General features: G+C 45.9%; 3 protein-coding genes across 4 annotated transcripts; 1 reads left to right on the top strand and 2 right to left on the bottom strand.

Annotated features, from left to right (window-relative positions):
• Nucleotides 1-2,797: 2,797 nt before the first annotated feature.
• SPPL2B (signal peptide peptidase like 2B) lies at nucleotides 2,798-17,349 on the bottom strand. 2 transcript variants are annotated; one of them, XM_065699728.1, is made up of 15 exons: nucleotides 17,211-17,349; nucleotides 13,910-14,029; nucleotides 12,935-13,117; nucleotides 12,189-12,278; nucleotides 11,700-11,839; nucleotides 10,598-10,740; nucleotides 9,910-10,006; nucleotides 9,637-9,753; nucleotides 9,185-9,266; nucleotides 8,439-8,513; nucleotides 8,268-8,330; nucleotides 7,706-7,805; nucleotides 6,702-6,779; nucleotides 6,387-6,547; nucleotides 2,798-5,511 (listed from the first exon to the last, which is right to left on the bottom strand). In XM_065699728.1, the coding sequence occupies exons 1-15, from the start codon at nucleotides 17,265-17,267 to the stop codon at nucleotides 5,221-5,223; spliced, it is 1,797 nt and encodes a 598-aa protein (XP_065555800.1). In that variant the 5' UTR covers nucleotides 17,268-17,349; the 3' UTR covers nucleotides 2,798-5,220. The 2 variants fall into 2 exon arrangements, with proteins under 2 accessions (XP_065555800.1, XP_065555801.1); XM_065699729.1 differs by having other exon boundaries at nucleotides 5,427-5,511; nucleotides 6,319-6,547.
• A 21-nt stretch (nucleotides 17,350-17,370) lies between these two features.
• LSM7 (LSM7 homolog, U6 small nuclear RNA and mRNA degradation associated) lies at nucleotides 17,371-20,673 on the top strand. Its single transcript, XM_065699730.1, has 4 exons — nucleotides 17,371-17,477; nucleotides 17,938-18,028; nucleotides 19,370-19,441; nucleotides 19,594-20,673. Exons 1-4 carry the CDS (start codon nucleotides 17,439-17,441, stop codon nucleotides 19,734-19,736), a joined length of 345 nt encoding a protein of 114 aa, XP_065555802.1. The 5' UTR covers nucleotides 17,371-17,438; the 3' UTR covers nucleotides 19,737-20,673.
• An 819-nt stretch (nucleotides 20,674-21,492) lies between these two features.
• LOC136024423 (kelch-like protein 24) lies at nucleotides 21,493-24,536 on the bottom strand. Its single transcript, XM_065699738.1, has 3 exons — nucleotides 23,482-24,536; nucleotides 22,286-22,697; nucleotides 21,493-22,083 (listed from the first exon to the last, which is right to left on the bottom strand). The coding sequence occupies exons 1-3, from the start codon at nucleotides 24,464-24,466 to the stop codon at nucleotides 21,771-21,773; spliced, it is 1,710 nt and encodes a 569-aa protein (XP_065555810.1). The 5' UTR covers nucleotides 24,467-24,536; the 3' UTR covers nucleotides 21,493-21,770.
• Between the last annotated feature and the right edge of the window lie 259 nt (nucleotides 24,537-24,795).

Raw genomic sequence — 24,795 nt, 5'->3', positions numbered from 1 at the left:
CTCCCCCGGAGCGGCGCCTCCCGCCTCCCTCCCCCGGTGACCAGCGACGAGGGTGGGAGGCACACGGGGATTTTGCATACGGAGCTTAAAGGCACAGCAGGAGCCCTGAGGAGCTCGTTCGTTGCCTCTGGCTTTCGGGATGCCCCCGCTCCTGCTCCTCCCCAAGCCGGCAGCGGGGGCTGCAGCTCGCTCGCAGCTCCCGTTCACTTCGGCCGCAAAACCGCTGCCGGCGGCTCCCGTCAGCGGCATTGAATTTACCCTGCACCGGAGTCAGCCCCACGGGGTAAAACCGGTGAAGGGGGGCACGTCAAACCCCCCCCCCCCCACTGCCTCAGTCACATCGACAGCACTCGCAGCCCACGCTCTATTGATCACAGCATCCCAGACGGGGTTGGGTTGGAAGGGACCTTAAAGCTCATCCAGCCCCCACCACCTTCCACTAGAGCAGGCTGCTCCAAGCCCCATCCAACCTGGCTTTAACCACTGGCAACCAAAATCAACGGGCAGCTGGGGCCACCCTGGTCACTGCAGGTTTGCTCTGCACACCATTAGAGCATCCAGATACAACAAACACTGCACTAAAGCAATGTCATCCTCGAAATTCCACAGAACAAGCAGGAAAACGTAGTGATGCATTAGAAGCTACATGCGTGGATCAGGTTGGTCCAGGAGCAATCCACTTCATCATCTGCCCAGGTGAGACCACGAACTGATTTGAGACAACGACTTAACCTGAAAGCAGGAGCTGACTGAAGAGCTTCCCAGGAAAGGATGTGAGGAATTGGTGCAGGAATTTGTGTGCCCTGAAGGCAAGCTTCAGGCATCACCCCTGCAATTCCAGTGCTTAATGGAGCCGGGGGGATGGACGGCATCCTCCTTCCACCGACTCCTCAAGGGGCTTCTTGCTGCAAGACTGAGGAATTTGTACAGGGTGATGCTTGTGAACAGCGAACACGAAGTGCTGCTGCAGATGCAGGAGTGGTCACGCAGGACACATCTTCAGTGAGCACATCAGACGGGAGATGCTTTCAGAGTCACTAAGATAACCCCTAGTGATGCATCACGCACGTGTGGTACAACCACGGGCCACGTTCATCAGAAGAGCAGTTTAGGGTCTCACCCAACCCAGGTGATGCCACGCTCCTGTTCGAGCAGTTCAATTCCCCCTTGGAGCGTTACTCTGGGCCAAAAGCAGTAACTTGGGCTTTCTCTGGTTTTTAAACAAACGCTCTGTCCGTGTCTATGCACCAGATACAGTCAATGTCACACAGCTTGTTCATCGGACCAATTCTGTACTAGCACACAGGTCTATGTTTAAAGCTGGAATGCTAGCTGCTGCTTCAACCATGAGGTTTGGGGTATTTTAGGATGAGCTTTGTGGCCAGGCTGTATCTTCCCATTTACTACCCTTTATTTAACACAAAACCAGTTTTTCTGGTTTGGAACCCTCTTTGTGTGAATGGCAGGCGCTGTCTCTTCATTCCGCAGCCACAGCCGCCACAGAAAGGCTGTCCTGCTGCAAGTCTGTCTTGGCCTGAAAGCCAGCTCACACAAGAAACTCCTCCATTTCTGTCTTCCCATCTTACTGCTGTACCTCAAAGTGAAAGGCAGGACACAGCGAAACCCATGGGCACAGAGCCAGGGTGGAAACGTACCTGGGTTCTGGCTGTATTGCTCATGGATGCTGTGATGCAAAGAGATGTTAGGGGGGTGGGTGGTGTTGGTTAATGTAGTTTTGTTTCTTTGAGGTATCTGACTCAAAAAAGTGCTTCCCCTGAATACATCCACGTTTTTAGGAATAGAATCCTTCTTATGGAATTAAGGAAGTTCGCTAAAGGCTCAGCATGGGAGAGATGTAACCAAGAACCGCACCAACACTTTACTTTGAGCATTATCATCATTACTTTCAGCATTTTCACTCAAGTTTGCTGGGGGATGCACATCAGATGCTGCGAGGGCTGGAGCAGCTCTGCTCTGGAGCCAGGCTGAGAGAGCTGGGCTGGGGCAGCCTGGAGGAGAGAAGGCTCCTGAAGGGGAGACCTGAGAGCAGCTCCAGTGCCTAAAGGGGCTGCAGGGAACCTGGAGAGGGGCTTGGGACAAGGGCCTGTAGGGCCAGGCCAAGGGGAATGGCTTGAACCTGCCTGAGGGGAGACTGAGATGAGCTCTTAGGCAGAAGCTCTTCCCTGTGAGGGTGCTGAGGCGCTGGCACAGGGTGCCCAGAGAAGCTGTGGCTGCCCCATCCCTGGCAGTGCTCAAGGCCAGGTTGGACACAGGGGCTTGGAGCAAGCTGCTCCAGTGGAAGGGGTCCCTGCCCGTGGTTGGAGCTGGAGGAGCTTTAAGGTCCCAAACCAGGCTGTGATCCTATGTTGCAATCATCAAATAAAATCAGCCAGCTGCACTGGACGTACCTTCACAGTTTCCTACAGATCATTAAGTTTTACATTAAGCTGATCAGGGAGGCTTTTAAAACACAAAATGCACGGCCTTGGTTTTTAATGGAAGTGATTGAACTGCCCAGGATCAGGGTCCGAACAGTCACAGCCAAACTGGCACCCAGGGTCATCCGATTTGTGCAGTACTGCAATAGTCACAGCATGTAACTCAGTACTAGAGTTCAGACTTTAACTGGAGATACTGCATCGAGGAGCTCTTGGAGTTTTTCCTCATTGCCTAACTAAAACCATACTTAAAAACACATGTGAAACTCCCAGAACCATAAGGTGAAGCACAATGCTCCAAGCAGACCTACCTAGGATGCAATGGGGATAAAGCAGCTGTTAAATGCCTACAAGTTAAATGTCATCCATTCTTCTATTTTAATTCAGTTCTAAACAACTGGAAGTGTTTCCTAACCCAACCCACAGCGTATGAGAACAAATGTTAAAACACACGTTCAAGTTGATGATAAAACTTAATACTTCATCATTAGAAAGCTACTGGCTTTTAGGTATATAAAAAGCTATTCCAAGTTACATTATGACCGAAAGACAATCAAGACAAGAAACCCACATCTTTGAGTCAGTCTCCGAACTTGTTTTCTTGCTCTTTGTCAAGTTCATTATTTAAACACAAGATTGGTTTCTTAGTTTAATATACATACTTATACAATGGCTTAAAGTAAGGCATAATCCAGCTGGCTGAAGGTTTCAGGAAAATGTCTCTGTTGCTTTTATTAGTAATAACTGGTTCAGATCACTGCTGGCAAGAGTAACATAGTCCATTAAAGAGGAGACTGAAAAAGAGCTCTCTTTAGTACTGTCTTCCATTGGGTGAGTCGAAGATCAGATGTAGTGCAGGCCTTTGGACTCAGGAAGCCTTTCAAGACATTCACCATTGAATGAACTTAGCATCAGGGCTTGAAGGTTTAAGCAGAAGCTGCTCAAACTCTGAAGCCGTAAATGTGGTTTTTACAGAAAGCATTTTGCATTCCAGAGAAAGGACAGTATCCACCCAACGTGAAGCACAAACAGGAGTTGCCATCCAAAAAGCCCAGGGTAAAGTTTTGGAAGACCTAGCCAAAAAGACAATGGCAGGAACTTAACAGCCAGCCATCACAAGAGAATCCGACTCAACATGCCAATGGAGACTTCCAAGTTAAAAGCATCACCTCTGACCATGTCACTATCATAATACTTTTGCAAACGACACAGACTCTGAAGAGTCTATCTTCCATGCCATTCTAGGATCCTACAATACTTCAGATTCCTCTTTCAGTTTTAATAGGAAGTGTTTGAGGCTCTCTGGGATTGTAACTGCAGTGTAGAACAGGCCAGGCACCTTTGATAAAACCAAATACCCTCGGATGGAACAAATAATCTGCAAATCGCATCATCCCTCTGTATGTACTAAGACTCAATCAAGTTATACAGCAAAATGCCCAATTTCAGGTGTATAAAACAAGACCAGATGCATTCCAAAAAGGTTTAAATTCACAAATTTAGTCCTTCCCAATGTCATGTAGCAAGAGGTGCAAACGAACAGCTCACAGCCTCATTCCAGAGCCTGACAGGTCATGCTTCGGCTGCTCTTGGGACAAAGACAAAGCATGACTGAGGCAGTTACTGAGGAGCAAGCAAGCTTTAAAATCACAACTGACTATAGCACTGTACGTGCTCCCTTGGGAATAAAATCACCAGATGATTTTCTTCAGAACCAGAAATCACAATTCCATCCCTCAAATGAGTAACAAGCAGCAGCTCAAACCCCCAAACACTGGAACTTCTACTGCTTTAACGTTTTCCCAGCAAAAATACTGCCTGTTAAGCTTTGTATAGTACTACTACCTATTTTCTTACCTATTTGGCTTGTGTTTTACTCCTGTAACATTAAACATTCCTAATATGCTTTTGCTTTCAGTGTCCCTGGAAGTGTTCACAAACCATGCAGACAAGGTCCTTAGTGACATGGTTTAGTGGTGGCCTTGGCAGTCCTGGGGTTAAAGGCTGGACCTGATGATCTTAAAGGTCTTTTCCAACCTGGTTTATTCTACGATTCTGTGATTCTATTTTCAGAACAGCCCCTAGAGTTCACACAAGTGCTTAGAAAGCTTCCTGGAGCTCCGTTCGTCCTGCCTTTTAAACTAAACTAGTAACCAACCCAGGTACCTGGAGTAAAAGACAGATGAAAACATTAAGAGATGCATTTAATGCACCATGGTAGTATAAATCCTTTCAGAGGCTGGTAATTAAACCATTCTCTGCATTTCCTGAATGAGTTTATACTAAAGCATTCCCTTATATCAATGGTTTTGACAAGTAGGGAAAAAGCAAAGGTGACAATAGGGAAAGTGCTAAAAAAACCCCCAAACCCTATCATGTTTCTCTCAATTAAGCATTGGAACAGACTTGTTCAATGCTTTTCCTCTGTGTGAACCTACACTATGCTAAAGCAGCAAAATAGCCACACAAGCACAGAGTACTGTGTAAATAAACTTGTAAATACTACCTTGCTATAGAGAAAATGGAACGGTCAAAGGCATTCCCTAATAAAATGAGCATTGAAATCCATACATCAGAACCCTTGTAGAGCACCATATTTCAGAAAGATGTTTGAATTGTATAGCTGCACCGAAGCCGGAGGCAGAACATTCTTTGTTGGATTTGATGATCAGACTCCCAGTGAAGTTCCTCAATGAACGCAAACACTACTAAACCAGTCCTACATACATACTGGTTTTACATGGATATGCTTGTGAGGGAAAAGGAGTTCTTATCCCACTGTTTATTCCAGCTGCTTCTGCTCTGTATTTACGCCTTTGCTTTCACCGTTGTCCTTATTCTGACCAGCTGGTTCCTCCTCACTCTGTGCAATAGGAATTTCTGACTGGTCCCTCTTTGTGGTGGTATCAGGCAGTTCCTCCGCAGGTGAGGTGGGGCCTTGCAGCTCCTTCACATGGAGGGTCGGATTGATCATTTGCTCTGTGTCTTGTTGAGAGGCTGGTACATTGCTGTCTTTGGGTAGCTCAGGGCAGTTGACAGGAGCTATCACCAAGGGAGGCTGAGGTAGGTCTTTCTGTAAATGGAAGATCACAGTCAGCAGGATGGAAAGCAAGAATTACCATGCCCAGGTATCAGGAGTGATGGCTGTACAAGACTAAGATTAAAGGTCCATCATCTCCGTTATCATTGCGGACACATGCATAGTTATCCCATCTTTGTGTTTTATAGTACACAAGGGGATTTTTCTTCCAGAAATGCGTTTAATTGCTTTCTGCTTGATTATTCCCTGCTGATTACACAGGAAGAGGCAAAGAGCACTTTGGCACTTAGTCACACTCTGGTTTTCCCCACACCTATACTCTCAATGCACAACAATAGAGGAAAGTTGTGAAGTTTATCATAAATAGTTGAATAACAAAATAAATACGATGGGGGGGGGGGGGGAAACCTCTAGCTTCATAGATTTGCCCTTCAAGTAATTATTCAGAATCTAGAATTATGCATCCCAATGGAAATTACTCTTTTTGGAATCAAATTAATTTCACTTCTGCCCCCAGCAAAACAAGGGGATAATTTACTATATTGAACTAGATTTCTACCTTCCTAAGCAGAAGACAAATATTTTAAGGATGTATTTAATAACAGAAATCATTATTTTAACATTTAATAATAATTTCAATATAGATTAAACGAGTAAAATTATGTCCCAATCCACAAGGAGAGATGAGATCTACTTTACTTCTCACTAACCAGTTTAAATGGCCATAAACATTAAACTAAACCTTCCTGAGGCAAATAAAAAGTATGTAAAAAAAGCAAAGAATCAAGCACAACAATAATCTTTGGGTTGGTTTGATAATACTGCAATATTTTACTCAACTTTAATTCTAGTTAGGTTTTTATAATATTAGTATTTCTTGAAGACACTCATATCAAACTGGTATTCACCGCAAAGCCGCTGCCCGTCCAGAACATTGCAAGCTCCTTTCTCCAAAAAGCCACAGCAAAGCTTGTGAAGAGGGTACAGGGCACCAAGTAGAGGAGAGCAGGTTGGCCCATCTGCATCATTGCCAAGGCAACAAAGGTCATAAGGAGGCCTATGCCATATGCTGAAGGGAAATAAAACGAGCAAAACCCCGTTATTCAGATATAGCTTTGCTCAAGAACTAAATAATGAGCTAGAGGAGCATTCTAACAGGAACTTTGTTCAAGTAATATGCAAAGCAATATCTCCAGTATTTTTTCAGTCACTTTTATACATACCTATGGTGCAGGCTACAAAATACACTCTGGATGACTGCACCTGAATATCAAATCTATGGCAATAGGCTACCAGTAAGCCTGGGAAAGGAAAGAACAATTACAACATGCTTTCAACCCATTCATGGCTTCAAGATACACAAACCCATCAAATTATCTAGGAACTTCTAAGACTTTCCCCCCCCGCCTTCCAAGCCTTACTTGGGCACCCCAGTGTTTAAGTATCATGAGAGCATCATGCAGGAGGCTGCACAGCCTCCAGAACAGGTCTCCCACAAGCCCAGTGAACAGAAGCACTCTAATAACCAAATTAAGATCTACAAATACACAGATCCTAAATACAAAACACCAGCCCATTCCTAATAAACAGCTGTAAAAATCATGTTCACAACAAGAATAAGGTTAAGTTAATCCCTTCCAGCTCCTACTAAAGACAGAGGAATTTATGGTTAATGTCTATGCCTATTGTAGATCAGAGGGGACACAACCAGGGATGACGCAGCTCATATTTCCCAAAGCCACAAAAAAATACATAATTTCACAGAAAAAAAGTGAAAGCCAGAAGGTGCAAACTCGTTTTCACCTGCAGTGATGCCAGGCAGGCCTCTACACACTAGCTAAAGCCAAAGTTGAGAGGACATGTGGTAGAAACTCTGGATGTTGTGTGACTAACAAAACGATGACACTTTGGGTGGTCAGGTACCTATGTACCCAAATCATGGCCAAATAGATAAATCTTTTCCTCTATTACCATACTACTAAATACATTTTATACTATAAAATTAATTGCTAAACCAACTCTGGAGATTTCTCTACATTTCTTGGCATCACTGCATGTGAAACTGAACCATAAGATTGATGTGCATTGAATTTGTTACAGGAAAAGGTGGCTAGTGCAGCAGTCAAATCAAACTGCCCATTTGAAGCAGAAGTACAAGAGGTACAAACTAGTATTACAGTGCAACAAGTAAAACTATTCACATGCTCACATGCTAAGCAAGAAATACCTGGAACTAAAATGTCTCCAAATCCTAGAAGAGAAAAAGGCCTGTCACACAGAGCCAAGGGTGAGAAGTTCAGGCGTGGAACCTTCAGGACCATGGGGAGCTTGGAATGAGAGACACATGCCTTATGAAAAGCTGTTTCCTCTACACACTGACACCACCTACCAGCATTTGTTCCTGTTGTAGTGAAACTGCAGACTTCAAAATAGAGCAAATGCCTCTTTTTTTTTTTTTACACTATAAATTCTTTGAATTTTATTTTCCTGTTTAAAATATTTTCTTAATGCTACCGACAACAATTAACAAAACAGATTTAAGGTACAAATAATGAAATACTTTCTAAAAACAACCCAAGGATATCAAAGCTGCTGTGATGAACCACTAAAAGCCTGATGGGCCCCCTGTGTTTGGTACAGATTTCCAGGGAGCTCAGGAGTGCTTATTTCCACATTAAATTCTTTTCAGATTGGCATCTCCCTTTCAGCTTTGTGGCCTTTGAATTCTAGAGAAGTCGCAAGTGTAACAGCTGGAAATTAGTGGCATGCTTTCAGTCTACATGTAGTACCTTTTCATGAGTGGAAGAATCAGTCGGACCTGCAGCCACCTCCACCATTATACTCTCCCCAGACTAAAGGAAAAAAAAGGGGAAATTAGAAATCAGCACTTTACTCAGCAGGTCTGGGATCATTCAGGAACACGCTGCAAGCAGCAGGCATTAGAGAAGTACTTCACTTACCTTTGTTAGAAAAGGTGTGATAAATACAAAGAATACATCATACACAAAAAGAACCAGGAGGAGCAAGGTACAAGCCTGAAGGAAGAGACCAGATACGTGGTATTGACATCAGATGCAACAGTAAACAGCAAAGAAATAATCAGCAACTTCAGACTATTCAAGGCAAAAAGCTAACAAAACCAAGTGAGCAAGTTACTTATTCCTAAACGTTTTAGATGGAAGAACTGGCTCTTGCATGCACCACAGAAAAGGTCATAGCTTGGAACAGTATCCACATTCCTTTAGCCAATTTGTACAGGGAAACAAACCTATAGCTGAAGATGACTTGAAACAGAGTTTGAAGAGCTGCCTAAGGGGCAACTAAATGACTAATCTGATTTTTATCTCAGGATACTGAGTAAGTTCTGGAAGGTTTGAAGAAAGCACCAGAATGATGCTTTTTGGGTGTCAAATTTGAGAACAAAAAAACCCCAACACCCAACAAAAACCAAGCCCAAACAACAAGCCTCCCCCAAAACCCCACAAATGAGCGTGTGGTGTGTGATTTACTGGTGCTCAACACTACAGGACTCCATGCATAACAATCACATAGCACTTACTGCTCTACATTTTAGTCATTACTTCACTCTTTTCCAAACCGCATGTGAATGGAAGTGCATTTCCAAGCCAATGTACCCCATTATAAGCAACTCCTCTGTTGAACTATACACAAGCAAACAACTTCTTTCTACACTTAACTTTTATACCTTAAATGTAGGCAGGCGAATTGTTTTCAACATATAAAGACAGAAAGCAATTCCTAAAGCATCTTGCAGAACCCAGGCCCACCTAAAGAGAGAGAAGAGTAACATTTTTGCAGGAAGCAGTAGGAAAACCAGACCAAACCTTGTTCTCACTAAGGACCTACTTGGACAAAAAGCTATTAACATCCTTGCTGTCAGCACGGATTCACAAATGGGAAGTTATGCCTGATCAAACCAAATACCTCCTACAATTAAATGACTGGTAGATGAGGGGAGAGCAGTGAGGATATTGTCTATCTAGACTTTAATAAGGCTTTTCAATGAGAATTTCTGCGAAAGTCTCTAATTTCTTTCTTATCACTCTACAGCCTGCCCAAGTTTAGGCTTCTATGGATGTCACTTATACTATAAAGCATACTATGATTTCTAGCCCAGATACTGAAGTATACACTTACTGATCTTCATTTCTGAAGACTCCCCAGACTACACTGACAGAGATACAAAACACTGCCAGCAGCAACATCCGGACCTGTGGTCGCTTGTGGAAATAAGGCAAGTTGTTGTTTGGGATTCTGAAAATGAAACACACCAAAGCTGCAGTTGTCTATGCAGTTCCCCTCCACCTTTAGAAACATTGTGAAGCCTGAAACCACTTTGTAAATCCCACAGCTCCCCAACATTATATAAAATTAATTCTGCCCATTAAAAATGCAGAAGTTGCCACATACCTACACTTTCCCAAGGGGAATCTTCTTACAAAGGGTGACAGACAACTGTAAAGACCAATTGATGCAGCCAGGCAGAATATTCCTATGATAACGTAGACTGGGAAGGAAAAGGTAGTAAGTTCAAGTAGGATAAGGTAAGAGATGCTTTTTTGCCATATGTTGACTGAATAAAGAACAGACAAATCAAAAAGCCTGAATGAGAATAAGGGCTTACATCTCACTAGGAAAAGTTGAATTCAGAGCCTTGAAATGACTGTTAACTAATCTATGCTTTTTAAGGATCTAATTCTAGCTCAGTTTACTCAGGTGTACTTTACGCAATAGCCACTTCAACAAATCAAGTGCTTCTCTTCTCATTATGAGTATACATGAGCATCATAAGGCAACTCTTAAAATCACTCAGTAGCAAAATGAATTAATACAGATGAGATGCATCTTTTATAACTTCCTTAGCAACATGATGGAAGTTCCAGTGCGTTAAGCTCTGAAGTGCTTTTGTCAATCAATTTAATAAGTGATCAGTAGAAACTTATCTTTATAACAATAAAAAAATTGACCCTGGATCCCATTACTTAACCTCAAATTGAACAATAGCATAAAGACCAATACAGGTGTGAGAATACCTTTGATAAAATGTCAAAGAAGTGATATTGAAGATGTATCAGTACAAATACAACTTTAAAAGTACCTAAGTGGTCATAGAAGAAATACAGGAGGATCAGCATTGAACAGCACATCACTACAAACACACAGATCATTATGGGAGTCACATCAACTGTTTCATCATCATGTTTCTCTGTGCCATCATCACGTTTGTGCTTCATGTACCGCCTGAAAGAGTAACAGAACTATAATCAGTCCATTCCTTCCGCAACAAGATGGAAAAGGGCACTGAACCTCCAGTGAGAACATGGGGTTGGAAAACATGACACAGCACCAATGCCTGTACACTGATTTCCACTCAAGTCAGTGAGACTCCACGTTTCACATGGATGTATGAACATCAGCTCTAATGTGATGCACAAACCAGTAAGCACTGCATTAGTTTAGCAACAGCACTATTTTTCATTCACTAAGAACTCAACAGAAACCCAGAATACTGCAGAATAATTTGCTGACTTCAGAAGAAATCCTCCAGTCAGGTCGTGTATATAAAGCAAATGTTAGAAATCAGGGTGGCACAGGTGACCTCCTCCCCTCACTGGCAAACAATAACCATCATAGAATAGTTAGGGTTGGAAAGGACCTCAAGATCATCCAGTTCCAACCCCCCTGCCATGGGCAGGGACACCTCACACTAAACCATCCCACCCAAGGCTTCATCCAACCTGGCCTTGAACACTGCCAGGGATGGAGCACTCACAACCTCCCTGGGCAACCCATTCCAGTGCCTCAGCACCCTAACAGGAAAGAATTTCCTCCTTAGATCCAATCTAAATTTTCCCTGTTTAAGTTTTAACCCGTTACCCCTTGTCCTGTCACTACAGTCCCTGACCAAGAGTCCCTCCCCAGCATCCCTATAGGCCCCCTTCAGGTACTGGAAGGCTGCTCTGAGGTCTCCAAGCAACCTTCTCTTCTCCAGGCTGAACAGCCCCAACTTCCTCAGCCTATCTTCGTAAGATTTCAACTCAATGCTCATAACAAACATAGCATGTATTACCCATCACTGTTATCCTTTGCTCTCCAAACCTCATTGCAGAGCTACCAAGTGATCTTAGAGAAATACCACATATTCTTTTTTTTCTGGGAAAGACACAGGAAAACTGACTTACTCCAATCCAGGGACTCACTTTTTAACATCTCTGCTTCCTGCCCAGTAGCCTCCAATTGCAACAGTCCCCACAGCCATGACAAATATAATCACCATATTATAGTCCAGCACAGGCTCATTTGGTGCATACAGTGCCCCTCTCACATGGGTGCCAAAATTCTGCAGAGGTAAGTACAAGTTATGAATCACTTCCAGAAAGTTACCTTAGCAAAAGTTCAGTTAGCTAGTTTTCACTAAGCAACCTCAGAATCAGGTTTTATTAGAACTACTTAAGAGTAATCTATTTGCTCTACTATTAGTGATATTCATTTCCAGCACCAGGCTCCAAGGTGAGAAATAGCCTCCCAAGAGATGTGGGTTTTTTCAATATATATTTTCAACATAATAATACAATCTTCATTATTACAGCACTCTACAGATTCAAAGCTCTTAAGATGGACTTCAAAAACTGTTGAGTGACTCATTTAAATGAGATAATACAAACCAGAGAATGCAGTATCGAGTTTACCTTGCGAATATCTAACATATCATCATAGCTGAGCAGAGCCACAGGAATATCAATCTCTTCATACTGACTCCTGTTGCCCCCAGGAGGAACCTGAAAGACAGTTCAGTCCAGGTAAGAATATATTCATTTCTTCTACTGCTTCCAAAAGGTTAAAGTTGCAAACTCCATTTCTATTAATTTGGGAAATATTCCAGAAAGGAACACAATGACAGCAAAAATTCAAAGTAAAAATGTATGCCTGCTTCCACTAAAACATAACTCAATAAAGACTGTAACAGCAGCAAATAAACTTCAAGCAATATCCTTTGCATATCAGACTTTATGACTGATGTGTGCACCTAGTATTGACTGGAGTATTCAAACCCACTAATTTTACAAAACATGCAGTGGTGATGCTCCAGCTGAATCCAAAACACTGGATTCATTGTGATCTAGATCTCATTCAAGGTAGAAGTATGAGTCAATAAACCAACCTCCTTCTTTGATTTCAGTATTTCACACGACAAGGATAATTCTGAGCCCTCAACTTGACATGGGCTCTACACAGCATTTCCTACTTAAAAGAGTACCCTCCTCCTCATTCTCCCAGATGGATTACTTCCATGCATAGCTGTGCAATGTATGTACATGCATAAACACACATATTATTTATTTTAAAGAGGATACCAGCATTGAGCTCTGAAGACAAGACAATATCTAACATCAGAGGAGGATCAGCAATGTGGGAAAGACAGAAGGAAGCTTACCAGTCTCTCCTTACTAACAATCAGCAGCCCACGAGCTCCATTTATCTGAGCAAGCCTCACTTTCTCATAGAAGGTGCAATTCCCTCGCATCACCATGGGGATTTGATTATTAAATCCCCCGTGAGGTACATCAGAAGAAGAACACAAAACAGATGCTGTCTGATTCTGTAGTTCCAAGAGTGACTGAAAAGAAAGAAATTAAATGCATATATATATAAAACAAAATTATAAAAGAAGTCAACAGCAGAAACCAGAGTTTCTAAAGGACAATTTAGAACTCTCAAGTAATGGAGTAATAGAGCACTCTGAGAAACCCAAAAGCTAAAACCAGTGCTGGCCTCTCTATTAGTCAGGGTCCTGCCCTGCTTCAAGTTATTGTACAGAATTCTGCTGGTAATAAGTTTTGGGTTCATGCACTCGCATTTGTTTTCTTCAGCACTGCTGCTGTTCTGATGCATGCATCCAGGATGTAGGAGGAGTACAGCAAAGCGCTGTAATTGCTAGGGTGGCACAGAGTTGCAGGCTGAGAGGATGTAGAGGTATGAACAGCTAGAAACACAAACACAGGCTGGGGTAAAGTACAAAAGCATGCCCAGGTTGGCGACAGCAGTTTTTGAATCAGCTTGGAGCTACTGACAGCTTGAGTCTTACATCAGTAGTCAGCTATACAGCCATCTCTTTGTACAAAACCTCCTTTCCAACGACAGGTAAGTGCCATTCTCATTTAATTGGTCACATAGCACAAAAGGAAGATTTTTGTTTTGAACCAGGAATAGCTATTACCTTAGCATGCTGTGTAGAAAAGAATATTGCCATCATAGCACTGCCTAGGGTGATCTTAACAGACAGAAATATCTTCTAAGTAGAGCAAACAAAGAAGTTATTTCAAACCCTAAGAATTCAAGTTAGAAATTAGAAATTTCTCTGTACCAAAGGCATTTCTGACCCAGTTCTTCTGCTTGGCCAGGTACTTACAGCTTTACCCAGATCCTGTGGCAAATGGGCCCACTGAGAGTTGAAGAGGATACAGTAGTCTTTTCCTTTGCTGCCCGGCATCTCTGAAAGGACATGTACCATCCCATACTCACAGTACACCTGAAAACATAGTAAAAGATTCCCAACAAGGTCACATGAAATAGAAGTGATGGGTGCAACTTGCTGCTGACTGCCCTGCTTTGTATCTGAAAGAAAAACAAAAGATTCTACAAAGTTTCAGTATCTGTGCAATGAGTACAGTGGAATTTGTTCTTATTTTTATCATACTTCAAACAAGTACAGATAAATTATGCAGATTCCATGTACCCACCGACCGGTTTAAGAATCAAATGAAACCTCACTGGATGTCTATCAGAAAACAAAATGCAAAACCCCCCAAAACAATCCCAAACAACACAGCTACAATGGTGCATGTAAGTATATAACCGGAGCAATAGTAAGAAACTGGATTACTGCAGAACACATAAGAGACCCGCAGTCCTGCCCCTGTGCTTATCAGAACTGAGGAAACCTTGCTCTGGAGAGGAACACAATGTAATATCCCTAACCGCTGCTGCTTTCGAATGAGGCAGAAAGTTGTGACAGACTAATCTGACAACATCTAGTTTAACATTCATAAGCTAAACAGGCTAATGAGTTGATAATTATAGAGTTACACCCTTACAGCTACATCTTACATATTTGTTTCTCCAGGCAGCAGCTGAGAAACAAGATGCTGAAGATGACTGCAGGCAGCACCAAAGTTGCATCTTGCTCAAAAGCGCAGTCAAAGAACCAATCACTCTCATTTCTCCCTCTTTATTTCAAACCCCACTACACACAAGTTATTCTGCACCCTGAGGAGACACTTTTTGGACACTAGTGTTCATTAAGTGCTCTAAAACATATTCCACTGGTCCTGAAGTGTGCTCAGCATAGCAGGTGACACAGTTTATTTCACTGCAGATTAAAGCCACTTAAGCCAAGTGCAAGTTCCCAAGATACGAGATCCTATTGTGTGTATGTGATAAGGAGAAAACATATTTAGCAAAACCCAACTACTTGCCAAGGCGGATTTTTTAACTCCTATCTCAGCTATTTATCCAGAGCACCTAAAACTCTCCCACCAAAAGGAACACACAGCAAAAAAGAAGCCATTATTATCATCATCTTGAATTTTCCAAGAGCAACAACTTACAGAGATCAAAATACAGACCCAGGCAAAAGACCAGAAGAAAAGCATTTCCTGCTTCTTGTTACAGGATCTGACTGGGCTTAAACAAACTCTGAGTAGCTTGGGTTCGAATATCGCGTGTATCCAAACTGCATCCAAACTCTTCAGGCAGCTTTGCAGGAGCAGCTCCCTGTGATCCAACACTTTCATGCATTTGAGAAACAATCAATCTACACAGCTAAAAGTGCTACATTTCTAAGATACAAACTACAGATCTCTAAACCAAGGGAGTAAGTACCGGGTGTGTTGCTACATTTCCATTTCAATAACCATCACTGGGACTCAGTAATAATCTCAAATGGAACACTGGGGACAGTAATACCCAATTATGCTTTCTGAGCAACTTAATGGATGTTCTTTAAAGAAGTATTAAGGGAGTAAAAGGTTCTTAATGTGAAATGTTCAAAGCATTTTAGAAGCTCTGTGTTTTCGTATGCCAAAAGCCAAGTGAAGAACTCAAGGATGAGAGGAATTAAGAGGGGATATGAGCAGGGCTAAAAGCTGAAGAGGGTGTACAGAGCTTTAGGAAGCCCCCAGACAACGGAGTCCATGGAGAATGTGGATTAACAGACATTGTTACAAAGCGATTCTCACTTAGCATCTAAGCCTACATCTGAAGTCTGTCAACAGCAGAGGTTCTTGTTTCAGTACCACAGTGCTTTGATGCTTCCAGTTTTGTTTTTCTGTACGGCACCAGGTAGCAGAGAACAAAAGTAAGTTCAAAACAATGCAGCTGATGCACTGGGATGCTGGCAACGTTTCTGATGGTTCTTAGCTCCTCGAGTTCATTCCATATGCTACATTAACCCATAAGGAAATGTGATCTGTGCAGACCCTGTTCCATGTTCCTAGAACCCCAAAGGGCATTCAGAAAACAGCAGCTCTTGCAACTATACGGTGTTTTAGGATACTGGCTTCTTACAGTACATAATAATGTAGGAAGCACTACAACAAGCTTCAATAGGAATGGGCTTCCAAGCCTTAAATAACAGAATTAACATCTCCCAGTTAATTAGGGAATTACCCGCTTCCCCTGCATGAATAAGGGGAGAGTGTTTGCAATTAAATAGCTCACCAACCAGGCATCCATACAAACGACAGCGCCCTGGCACCAGCAAGACCTCTGCAAAGCTGGAATTCAGTAAGAATGCCAGCTTTATGGGGACTGTGTACAACTAACACATAGCAAAGTGCTTTATATAAAGCTGCAGAAGGTTTTCACACAACACAAGTGTAAAGCACAACTTACCAGGGAACCGAGCCAATCTAATTGTGGCATTAAGAACGCACTTGTTTGCTCTGAACCTCACAAGACCCTTCCATGGCTCATTTAATACATTAAAACTGCAGAACGCTCCCTGGGTTTTTCTTACTGAGTGAAGTTTTTGGTGATATTGGTGAATTAACACGGCTCAAAAGTCAAGTTCTGGGGTTCGGAAGGTAAAACACGGAAGGAGATGGAGAGGAGGAATTCAGCTCACCCGCAGCTCAAAGAAGCTGCAGCGTGAGTGCCTGAGCCAACCCAGCGGCTCAATCTTGTCCCTTCCTCCCTGCCTCTGTCCCGAGCTCACCCCTGCGTTTCACTGGCTTTATCAACCGATTCAGGCACCGGACCCTCAGAGAGATTTCACAGGCGCAATGCGCTGCGTGCTTCGCAGAAGAGATAATCAGATCGGGGCTGCTCACGGGAACAGCAGGGGCTTGGAACTGGCCTCTTCCCACCCAAGCCATCCCATGGCTCTGTTACATAAACCCGCTGCCGAGCAGCGGAACGCGCGCAGACACAGGCTGCAGCCTCACGTCCAAAAGACGCCGTCTTCTTTCCAGCAGCACAAGCGGCCGCCACTCCACCATTGCCCCCCTCCAGCCCCCTCCTGCCGCCGGGCGGCCCCAGCTCTGCGCTGCTCCTGCGCACCGCAGCCGCCCCTCACACCGACACGCACCGCCCGGGGCCTCCGGCACCACAGACCCCGCCAGGGCCGCAGGACCAGAGCCGGGCCCGCACCCGGCTTTGTCCGCCCTGGTCCCCCCCGCGCAGCAGCAGGGCACGAACCCCCCGGAGCTCACCTGCGGCAGGAGCTGCAGGAGCAGCCAGACCCGCAGCCGGGGCCGCCGCGCCGCCATGCCAGGCCCGCCGCGCCGCCGCCCGCTTTGTTTCCGACCGGGCCTGGGCCGGGCCGGGCCCCTTCCGCACCGCGTAACCCAGCAACCCGTCCCGGAAGTCCCGCCCTGCGTTCGTCATTGACCAATGGGCTTCGCCGAGGTACGACGTAACTTCTGGCAGCGGCGAATGAAATGGCGAGTGGCGGCGGTGGCGGCGGGAGCAAGATGGCGGTGAGGAGGCCGTGGGGGGGTCCGGGGTCCGGTCCCGGTTACCTCAGCGCGGTTGGGCATGGCCCGGGTTACCTCAGCACGGTTGGGCCCGGCCCGGTCCGGGTTACCTCAGCACGGTTGGGCCCGGCCCGGTCCGGGTTACCTCAGCGCGGTTGGGCCCGGTCCGGTCCGGGTTACCTCAGCGCGGTTGGGCCCGGTCCGGGTTACCTCAGCGCGGTTGGGCCCGGCCCGGTCCGGGTTACCTCAGCGCGGTTGGGCCCGGCCCGGTCCGGGTTACCTCAGCGCGGTGGGGCCCGGGGGTTCGTGGCTGTGGGTGCTGCCGGGCCCGTCCCCCGTCCCTTCGCGGTGTCTGTACCCGCGCGGTAGAAAGGAGTGTGAGGGGTTTCTATGTGGGAGCGGGTGTAGGGAGAGAGCGCGGGGGGGGTTCTTCATTCAGGTGGGTTTTGCTCCTCTCTTTTAGGATAAAGAGAAGAAGAAGAAGGAGAGTATCTTGGATCTCTCCAAGTATATCGATAAAACGATCCGGGTGAAGTTCCAGGGTGGGAGAGAAGGTGAGGCGGGGTGAGGCGTGCGCCTCTGCAGCATGGAGCTCATGGGGCTTCTCCTTGTCTTCCGTGTGGTCCCGTTCCTTTCCTGTGAGGGCAGACCATCAGTGGGTTTTATTTGTCGTTATTTGCTGTTACCGGGGTAAAAGCTTCTCTACTTTGCCGTTAACCCCAGGCTGCGGTGTTATCGCAGTGTTTCGTTCCTGTGCCGTTCTTTCATCTCTCACTGTCTTCAGCTGTCGTGTTTCTTTTAGCTGGTTTTTCCACACTGCAAGGGTGCGCTTAGAGCAGCAAAGAAAGACTTATGGGTGCTACAGTTAACTCGCCTGTTATCCCTTTCATTTCTTAATGTGCGAAATGTGCCTGGAGCTCACAGAATCCCAGCCTGGTTTGGGTTGGAAGGGACCTTAAAGCCCATCCAGTTCCAACCCCTGCCATGGGCAGGGACCCCTTCCACTGGAGCAGCTTGCTCCAAGCCCCTGTGTCCAACCTGGCCTTGAGCACTGCCAGGGATGGGGCAGCCACAGCTCCTCTGGGCACCCTGTGCCAGTGCCTCAGCACCCTCAGAGTTAACTTCATCCTTGTTTCAATACATTTCCCCAGGCCTTCTCATCGCTTCCAAGGCTCTTATGTCACTGTTCTGCCTTCTCCTCCCTTGCTGTGTATGTGCAGTTGTCCATTTTATGCAGCTGGCAGTGCCACCTCATACCACTTGCTTGTCTCAAAGTTGGCAGCAGGCTGTTAAAACTCTGTTAAAACTTGCCTGGCTCCTGATGCTGACAAGCTTACTTGTCCTCCTTATTCATAAGTGGACAATAGTTACTGTATTACCCCCAGAAGTGGGTTTGGGGGTCGTGTGGTTTTCTTTGGTGGTGGTCTGGGGGCAGTTGTCAATTCCATTGAATCCCTTGGCTTAGATTTGCTTCTCAAACAATTCACACCAGGTTCTTTCAAGATGTTCATTGACACCTGGGATTGTAAATCTCTCGTTTGAGCTGGGCTGTTAGTGATAATGAAAAGGTATTTTGTCGTACTGGGAGCTCATTCTGTGTAGTCTTATTCAGTGAACTCCTCTGTGCACACAAATGTTAGTGTGTTTTGAAGAGCATTTTGAAGCATTGGTTAAAACCCCCTGTGAGTTCCAGTTGACCACACAGACAGAGTGCCCCTGCATTGGCACTTTGCTAAAGAGCACACTTGTTTCATGGCAGTGGTCTCGTTTGTTTCACAACCTTGATTGAAGGAGGGAACAGCACTGGAGAACTGAACCTGCTCTTCATGCAGTTGTGTGTTGCTGTATATCTGATTTTGGTCTCTAATCTTTGTTTTATGTGTGGGCTTCAATAGCAAGTGGTGTCTTGAAAGGATTTGACCCTCTTCTGAACCTTGTGCTTGACGGTACCATTGAATACATGCGAGGTAAGTAACCTGCTGCCTGTATAAAGCTCCTTCCCCTCCCCAGAATCATTTTCATCACAGAACTCACACAGCTCTGAGTGCCTTTTGTAGTTGCTGCAATTTGGTTTCTTTTCCTTATGCTGCCATTTTAACTGTGGATCTCTGTTCTTCAGATCCAGATGATCAGTACAAATTAACAGAAGACACACGTCAGCTGGGACTTGTGGTCTGCAGAGGGACTTCTGTGGTTCTTATTTGCCCACAGGATGGGATGGAGGCTATACCAAACCCTTTCATTCAGCAGCAAGATGGCTAGTGCTTGCTTTGGATTGTCTCTGATGACTTCAAGGGTGCAAATCATCAGAGAAAACTTATCAGTGTGTTGAGAAGCTTCCTGAGTTGGGGAAGGGGTTTAAATGTGGGTTTGTTAGTGTGAAAGAATGGTTAATTCTTATGTTTGTGGCTTGCCATAAATGATGCAAGGATGGGGCATGGCGTGTAAGAAGTACGTTCTGATTTCCCCCCTCCCAGTAAATGTGTAGCTACACTGTTCAGAGCTGCCAGGGGGTCACATATTGTCATGGAATTATCTGAGGCCCTCTTGATCTTGTGAGTTTCGAAACGACCACATAAAATTAGTAAAGAATGCCCTGAATATCGGTTATATTCTTTATGTTTTTAAATACATTAAAATGTATTTAAGTTAATCTATAGCCTAAATACATTAGAACATGGTTTTCTTCCTCTTAGAGAGCAGTACTCGGCTAAGAAGCAATATGCTACAGTCTTCCTGCTGTTCAGTTCAGTCTCTTTTGCCTGCTTGCTCCACATGCAGGAAAGCGACTGGTATTGTATAGCACCTTGTCATCACCTGTACAGGCTTTGTAGCTAAGAAGAACTTTTCTAGCACTTGTTTCAGGCCTTGGGGCTGGGATCTGTCCATCAGAAAGCTCCCATGTTTCTACAGGAGGACTGGACTAACTTCTAGGATGATTCTTGGCTAAAGGACATGAACCTTGTGGAAGTACCTATCTGATCCTGGGAATTTTAGGGGAAGAATATTTAAGATCCTAATGTTCAGTCGTAGGCAGCGTCTGGAAATACTGCGTATTTTTATATTGTGGCTATCCACTTGTGGTTCTGCTTGTTGGAACTTGATTTGTAAGTAAACATTTTTATTTCTTTTATACTGAAGAAATAACAGGATTTGAGGATTTTTTGAGTAAATAAATACAACTGAATCTGTTCCTAAATGTCTGGGCTTTAGTCTGAAAAGGTGCTTTACACCTGACACTGCAGTCGTCCTCAGCTATAAATCCAGTCACATTTGTTCAGGAGGGCTGTGAACACAGCAGAGTGAGGAGGGACCAGATCAGAACCTATGCACCCCTCTGAGATGGGAAATCAAGGAGAGATGACAGCATCTGGTCCCTTGTCTGGTGGGTATTTAAAGAGTGCTGAGTAGAGGAGGTCATAGGTTCACAGCCTGGTTTGGGTTGGAAGGGACCTTAAAGATCCTCCAGCTCCAACCACGGGTAGGGACCCCTTCCACTGGAGCAGCTTGCTCCAAGCCCCTGTGTCCAACCTGGCCTTGAGCACTGCCAGGGATGGGGCAGCCACAGCTTCTCTGGGCACCCTGTGCCAGCGCCTCAGCACCCTCGCAGGGAAGAGCTTCTGCCTAAGAGCTCATCTCAGTCTCCCCTCGGGCAGGTTTAAGCCATTCCCCTTGGCCTGTCCCTACAGGCCCTTGTCAAATGCATAAATCCAGAACAGCCTCCCTCCTTCTGCAGTGCTTTCCAGCCTGGAATAAAGGTAATTTTAGCCAGAATCATATAACCTGGGAACCTTCCTTATTTCAGGCTGAAATGATGCTGTCACTGGGTATGGCTCCACTCCAGTGGCTGGTTGGGGTTTGTTTGCTCTGTCCTACAGCACTAAGAGCTCATCCATCCTCCCAAAGGTTCTCTTGACACACATTTGATTTCTCATTTCACTCCTACACTATTTTCCAGCACTGATGCAACGACTTTCCTGCCTCTCCAAGTTGGGCAATGGACAGGGCACCACAGAGGTTCAAGGTCACAGCAGCCCTTTATTTAGCATCAACCCTGAGGTGTTTATGTACCATGCTAGCACTGACCACTCTTCAATGATGCCATCCTTATGCAGACACAACAGCTCCAGGAGCTTTTGCTTCAAGTTCATTTGCCAGGTAGCAAAAATAAGACAGTTATGAAAGAACAGAGCTGTTCTCCAGCTCATTCCTTAGCCCAAACCTGACGCAATCTGACTCCCATCAGCCGGAAAGCACTGGACTTTTTCTTCCTGGTCAGGCTGGATCTGGCCTGGCTCATGCCCTTGTATCAAATCTTCGCACAGAAACACATCCATTAATAGGAAGGGGACAAGGGAGCTTGTTATCAATGACCTGGCACATATCAGTGTAGGGATCAAAGAGGACTACAGTGGGGAGGGCACCGTTCCCCTTCCTCTGGCCAAGGAGATAAATTCGTCCATTCACAGTGCTGCATCCCATGAAGAACTTGCGGGTCAGGCATTCCTCATCCACCTGGGTCCATTCATCTGTCTCCACATCGAATCGAAAAGCTCCTCCTCCTATGGTGTATAAAGCACCATTTAGTGATGTGATGCAGAGATCATACCTGGGAGGGAAGAAACCCTTGATCAGAATCAACAGAAAGATCTGGCCCTGAAGCATTCAGTGGGACCTCGGTCCTCAAATCACGAGTCCCTTTTAATGGAGAATCATACAAGTGTTGGTGGACTTCTGCATTTCTCTTCTTGGAGCAGGAGCAACACTAGAACCTCTCCTCTCCTGCCAGGCCCCCGAAGGTTCTCTCTTACCTTGGAAGCGGGGAGAATGAGATGACATCCCAGCTGTCTGTCTCCGTGTTCAGCCGCTGCACTCCATCATAGACATGTCCGTTTTCATCCAGGCCGCAGACCACATAGATCCTGGTTCCCATGCTGACCGCGTCTCCCCTCTCCACAGGCTGAGCCATAGGACTCATGCTTTCCCACTCTGAGTCCACCAAAGCCATGCGCTCCACTGCTGGGATTATCCCTTCATCCGTGCTCCCTCCGAGCACGTACAGGTAGAGCCCTACTCCTACTGCACAATGGCTGTTGCGGGACTTCTTCATGGCAGGGCCTTCCAGCCAGCTGTTGTCCAAGCAGTTGTAGGTAAGAACCCAATCCACACTATACCATACAAACTCATCCCGGAAATATCCTCCTGTCACAAACAGGAAGCTCCCTGGAAAGACAACAGGGGAAGGTATCTGTTACAGGAAGGCTAAAAATGGCTCCCAAGAGCTACAGCTCTCATCTCTGCCTGGGCTGTACCAGTGAGGTGCAAGATGAGGAGAGAAAATGACTGCTCTTTCTATCGGTTTGCAGTATTGGAGTCCTCGCAGGAAGTGTCCTCCGAGGTCTGCTCCTGCTCTTCAACAGAAGCATGCAGACACTGCCTGCGAAGAACCTCTCGGGATCTGATAGCCAGGCTCCCACTTGAAGTGGCACCATCACCAGCACTAGATGAGGGAAGCCACGGCACTGAGCTGTCCTGGAAGTCTTCAAAGCATGAAGATTTCACAAAATCCATGGCAAGTTTAAGTTCATGGCAACTACAAATTGGAAGTCACCGTGTGTCAAAACCACCATGAAAGAGGGGGCCAAAAATACCCCTTCAGTGAAGTCGTTGGACTCACTGCAGATAACGCTAATGGAGGTAATGTATTAGGAAGAAGCTCTTCCCTGTGAGGGTGCTTGGAGCAAGCTGCTCTAGTGGGAGGTGTCCCTGCCCGTGGCAGGGGGTTGGAACTGGATGGTCTTAAGGTCCCTTCCAACCCAAACCGTTCCATGATACTCTGCTTCAATAGTTTCTGCTAAATGAAAAGCAATATTCACCCTTCTCTAACACGCTCCCAGGACTAAGGAAAACAAAACCATTCTTTGCCTGAATATAAGCACAAATACGAGTGAGGTTTTAGCAATGCTGAACAGCACCGATCTACCGGAAAAGCGACTGAATTCCCTACCCTTGGGGCTCTCAGCCTCAACTTCTGTCTGCATTTGCTCAGTCCCACTTCTCTGGGAGTTACCTACTGCTGCCACTGCGTACTGGGTGAGGTTCCTGCGCTGCAGTGGAGAACAAGCCTGCCAGGTCCCCGTTTTAGGGTGAAAGAGGAATAGTTCTTGCTGGTCCTTGTCATGCTTTCCTCCCAGCACATAGAGGGTGTCATAGCTCCGACCTGCATGAGGACGCAGTTCTGTGCTCTGCCAGCTGGGCGGAGGGGACAGCTCTAACTTCTTGATGAGGCTGGAGAAGGCGTCTGCCTCCCCAGAGCGCTTGCAGCGCTTCACCAAGAAGTCGAGGAAGGAGAGGCTCAGAAAAGCCACCCTGACGTGGCCCACGAGCTCCAGGAAATGCTCCTCTCTTGTCGCCGGGTCCTCCAGGACCCACCTCATCACACTGTCAAAAACCACATCTTCCCGGGAAACAAAGAGCTCATCGCTTCGTAGGAGCTGCAGCAGCGTTGCTTTGGGTAGCGCCTTGAATTCCTCCTGGCACACCACGTCCCCCCAGTGAGTGAGAGCCACGTTCATAGCAGAGGCGTAGAGCTCGACGAAGGCAAACTGCTGCGCGTAGCTCATGAGGCCCAGGCAGTTGGAAACGTGCAGCTCCCTCTCCAGAAACTTCTCACACAACAGTTTCACTCTGTCAAACTGGAAGAAATCGGCTGCTTCCAGTAAGCTGGTCACCGTTTCCTGCTCTAGGAGCACTTGGGCTGTGCGAGTGAACTCAAGCAGCGCCCGGAAGACCACGGCCTCGACCCCTCTGATCACAATGTGGTGCTGAGAGCTCTCTCGTGCTCCCCCGAAAAACATGGCTTCGAAATAACGGCTGTGGATGGAAAGTGCCCTGCGGCTGACCTGGAACAGGCTCCCTCCGACCTCCAGAACCGTGTCCGCAGCCGCTTCTGCCTGAGGCCCCAGCTCCTCCGGTTCTTGTGCAGGCTCCATGCTTCTTGACCGCCAGGCGGTTAAAATTAACTCAGCCTTTGCTCCTGTGAGGTCTCTGGAAACATTATCCCCCCCCCTGCCCGGGGTAAAGACAAGATAAGGCAATCTCGTGCTAAAAATAAAGTATGGTTTCTGCCCTCCTGCGTTGCTCTTCAGTCTTTCCTGCTGCCTTCAGAGCAGCAATAGCAGCAGAGCTGTATATCCAAAACCCCCCACTTTTAACTGGCACCTACCTCAGCCAGGTACGACCACAGTGAATCAGGCAAGCAAAGAGCCTGGAGGACAAGGAGGAAAAAGGAGGAATCACAGAATCCCAAGGGTTGGAAGGG

This window comes from Lathamus discolor, chromosome 21 (assembly GCF_037157495.1).
Source record: "Lathamus discolor isolate bLatDis1 chromosome 21, bLatDis1.hap1, whole genome shotgun sequence".
In the NCBI taxonomy this organism is placed as follows: Eukaryota; Metazoa; Chordata; class Aves; order Psittaciformes; family Psittacidae; genus Lathamus; species Lathamus discolor.
The sequence above is the reverse complement of the archived record's forward strand: the minus strand, read 5'-3'. Positions and strand labels throughout refer to the sequence as shown.